Source organism: Apaloderma vittatum, unplaced genomic scaffold (genome assembly GCF_000703405.1).
Source record: "Apaloderma vittatum isolate BGI_N311 unplaced genomic scaffold, ASM70340v1 Scaffold27758, whole genome shotgun sequence".
NCBI lineage: Eukaryota > Metazoa > Chordata > Aves > Trogoniformes > Trogonidae > Apaloderma > Apaloderma vittatum.
The window spans coordinates 1-3850 of NW_009729476.1; the positions used below are offsets into that span (position 1 = coordinate 1).

Consider the following 3850-nt stretch of genomic DNA (forward strand, 5'->3'; position numbering starts at 1 on the left):
CAGTGGGGCTGTGTGGAAGGTCGTCCTTCCTCCTAATTTGTGGGCTCTGCGGGATGTGAGGGAGCGGGTTTGCCTCTTACGGATATGTGTGGCATCCTCGGCACTGTGGCCAGTTCTCCACGTCTTTGTGGCAGGGTACGGTTGCACCCCAATGCACGTAGGTGTATATGTGTGCTTTTTGGCTTACAGTTGCACCTTCCTGCAAAATGCGCAGCTGTAGGTCACTGCTGTCTTCAGGAGCAGTATTATTCTGCTGCGTGAGCAGCACTGATTCATGTTATTCAGCTGTGACTGTGCTCCTCCTTATCTCGGCTCTCTAGAGGACACTGCTGTTTTCAAGTGCTAACAGACGACTGCTTATATCTTACTATAACGTTCTGACACAAGACTATAACACACATGGATTAAGATGCCACTGTGGTTATGATAGAGCAAAACCTTGCTTGAAACCTCTGGAGTTTAATAACTTATCTCTAATTCTCAAATGGAGTGCCATAATGGAGGTTTTAACATGGTGGTCTGTATAATGCTGATCAGACTCTCTTAAACAAAGGATGAACTGTTTCTGTCAAGCCTGCTCTTCTTTTTTCAAGACCCTAGTTTTCTCAGTTGAATTTATACTTAAACAAACTTTGAAGTTCAGGGGAATAATCCTTACTGTAATAGTAAGCAAAAGTGTCTGAGAGTCATGCTCGTAAAGAAGCATCCTGAAGACTTTGCTGGCTATAAGCAAAGGACACAGGAAACAGTATACTAAAGAAAAAAAAACAACCAGAAAACCAACACTATAGGAAATATTAATGTTCTAGTCTAGACTTACATTGGGTGGGAAAAAAGTGTTTACTACCTCTGTACTGGTTACAGTAACAATCTTAAAGTTCATGGCTGTAACCAGTTTTATATGTTAGGCTAGGATTACTTAAAGCTTGGTAGAATGTTTGTGGAGTATATGTAACTAATCTGATACTGTGAAGGAATACTTTTCTCAAAATAAGTCTGAACAGTCAAAACTGTTATAGGGCATTAAGAGCGTTTGAGGGGTACCACCAAGTTACTAAACTATTGATTGGCTTGGTCATCATGCCTATGTTAGGATTCTGAGGGTGAAATTTCTTCTCTCTGGCCCCTCATTGCTTTGTTTGGTGGTTTTTTCTTAATTCCTATTACTCTTTTACCTATAGTCTTTCCCAGGATTTCTGATCCCTTAGGTCAATGAAAAGGTAGATTAGGTTAGCTAGTGTTGTATCACCAGGGGGAAAAATATAGCAAAGCTTATCTCATTTATGATAGCAATGTTGTTACATAAAAAATTATACTTTTTTTTTCTTTCCAGCAAGGAAATTCTTACCATTGTCAGGACAGAGGAAAGAAAATATTTCTCATTGGGCTTTAATCATTAAAGTCTTGTGCCATCTCCATCTTTGAGGGTTTCTATATCAGATTGGTAAAGCTGTGAGAAACCTGATGTTACTCTGCTTTTGAGAAGTTGAACTAGATGACTTTCTGTGTATCAAATGCAGGTGGAATTTGTATTTAGTTTTAAAGAAAGTTCTGTTAGCTTTAGATTGAGATATTGAAATGATTGTATATGCCTTCAGAAAATAATATAAAAAACCCCAAACAAACAACTGGTGTACGTGTTGTGTCTTTTTTTGTTTAGAACATGGATTCACAGAAGGATGTTCAGCCTCCAAAGCAGCAGCCAATGATTTATATTTGTGGAGGTAAAGAAAAGACATCAGTGCATTTATTTATTTATTTATTCTTTTTGTTTTGTTACTGGAAGTACGGTGTTTTAATGATGAAGAGTACATAATCACATATAGTTGTCAGTGTGAATCATGATATTCTTTAAAGCTTTTCACACCAATGGTATGCATGGACAGCAATGTAGAATTCACTGGACCTTGTGTTGCTGCCTCTCCAGAGGTTGCCTTCCCTAAGTGTCTGCTTGTGGTGCAGACAGCAGACATTCTATTTAGTGCATCTCGGAGAATTGTTTTGAAAATGCTGTACAGTCACTTAGCTTTTATTGAAGTACAGTAAGCAAATTCTCTCTTACCTATAGATAATTCAACAACTTAAAAATTAGTGATTTTGAGTCATTGCTTCAGGAATCTCTGAAATGTTTTGTCTTTTAAAATATACTTGGGGCTTTGGGGGGCTGAGCTGAAGTTTTCATTAGTAGGCAGTCTAGTTGTATCAAGAGCGAAATGTATTCTGTGCAGTAAAAATCTGATGATTTGTATCAAGATCCTCTGATCTTAAGTGTTATTGTGGGTTTGTTTTGCAGTATCTTGATGTCATTCAGCTCTTGATAAAAGTTCACTACAGTTATTGCTTTATTACATTTGTTTGCAACATATAGGAATTAGCCTATTATCACTTTTAAAAAGTTGTGTATTTACAATGCTGGTTTTGTTTACCCACTCCTTTTGTCTTCCTGCATCACATCAGAATGCCATACAGAAAATGAAATAAAGGCAAGAGATCCTATCAGATGCAGAGAATGTGGCTACAGAATAATGTACAAGAAAAGGACAAAAAGATGTATCCTTTTACATGTACACAAGAATGCATTTGTGAAGCTGTCAGTGAAGACAGGGTTTACAAGGGAAATGCAATGGGAGATTTGAGTAATTAGGTAAGAATCCTTCAAAGACAAAAGTCAATACAATACAACAAAATACTTGGGGAAATCTCTGCAGTGTGATTGGGCACCTTGTTTTCCTTCCCAGCCCTTTCCTCCTTTTTTCCAATTTTTTATGAAAAATATAATAAGCTATAATAGTCTGGGTATGAATTGTTGATATTATTTAGCTTTTTAAAAAAATCTAAGTGTTGTGAGGTTAATTAAAGATGAGATTTAAATAGTCTCTTCAATCTCGTACCTCATTCCTTTTTCTTTCTGATCTTTTTTCAACAACAACACGTTTTTTCCCTAACCGCACTATTTCAGTGGTGGTTTTTGATGCCCGATAATCCTGAAGATGTGGTTACTTCATGATGTAGTTTAATCTTCCTGATAACTTTACTCTGTAAATTCATTTGTGTACAAATGCACACTTTTATTTGTGTTTTTAGAGACTGAATTAAAGTTTACTGTGAAACTAAATTCTGTCTGTTGTCTTTTGGCAATAGATTTCTAAAGCTGTTGTTTAAATTGTTTAAAAGTAGAGGGCTTTTTAAGTTCAGTGGCATTGTAAGCCTGTTGAGTTAATCTTGGGTTTATTACACTCATCTAAACTTTATTTGCATTTTAACTTTGTTAAATGTTCTTTGGACTCATGAATTAACTGTGGTTTGAATAAATTCCACTGAAAATACATAGAAGGCCTTGCAAGCACCAACTCCGGCACCCAGTTGTGGAGGAAGTGTCAAAAACCCCTCCTAAAAAGAAGCGGGGTGGGAGGCAAGGTGAACATTAAGAAGCCATGAGTTAACAGGAATTCCCAAAGCGCTTCTTGACTTGGTTCTAGTCAAGGAAGGAAAGGGATCTGTGCTATAAGGATAATTTGGATAGTGTCTCAAAACTAAAATAGCGCCTTATTTTGCTTGTCAGGGGTCTCTAACAAAACGACCAAAGCGCTTGTTTCGTATTTTATTTTGGTTCCGCATCTGTCGGTTTGGAACGTGTGGTAAAAAATACTGCAGTATCCTTATCGCTAAAGCGTACTTGCGAAATGCTGCTGGGTTGTGCCCGGTGCTACTTGAGAATCCCCACCTGCGAAAGGAAATAGACTCCGTGCAAACCGCCCGGTGACATCTGAGCGAAGTGACGCCCCCAGGGCCCGTGTCCGTGCCCCTCAGCCCTGAGGCGGGGCCCGCGCACGGCCCGGCCGCGCGTGCG

The 3850-nt window shown here is 38.5% G+C and overlaps 1 protein-coding gene across 1 annotated transcript; it reads left to right on the plus strand.

Moving 5' to 3' along the window:
- Positions 1-1663: 1663 nt before the first annotated feature.
- Positions 1664-2982, plus strand: POLR2K (polymerase (RNA) II (DNA directed) polypeptide K, 7.0kDa). The gene is made up of 3 exons (XM_009874463.1): positions 1664-1724; positions 2458-2550; positions 2960-2982. The coding sequence occupies exons 1-3, from the start codon at positions 1664-1666 to the stop codon at positions 2980-2982; spliced, it is 177 nt and encodes a 58-aa protein (XP_009872765.1).
- The last annotated feature ends 868 nt before the right edge of the window (positions 2983-3850 follow it).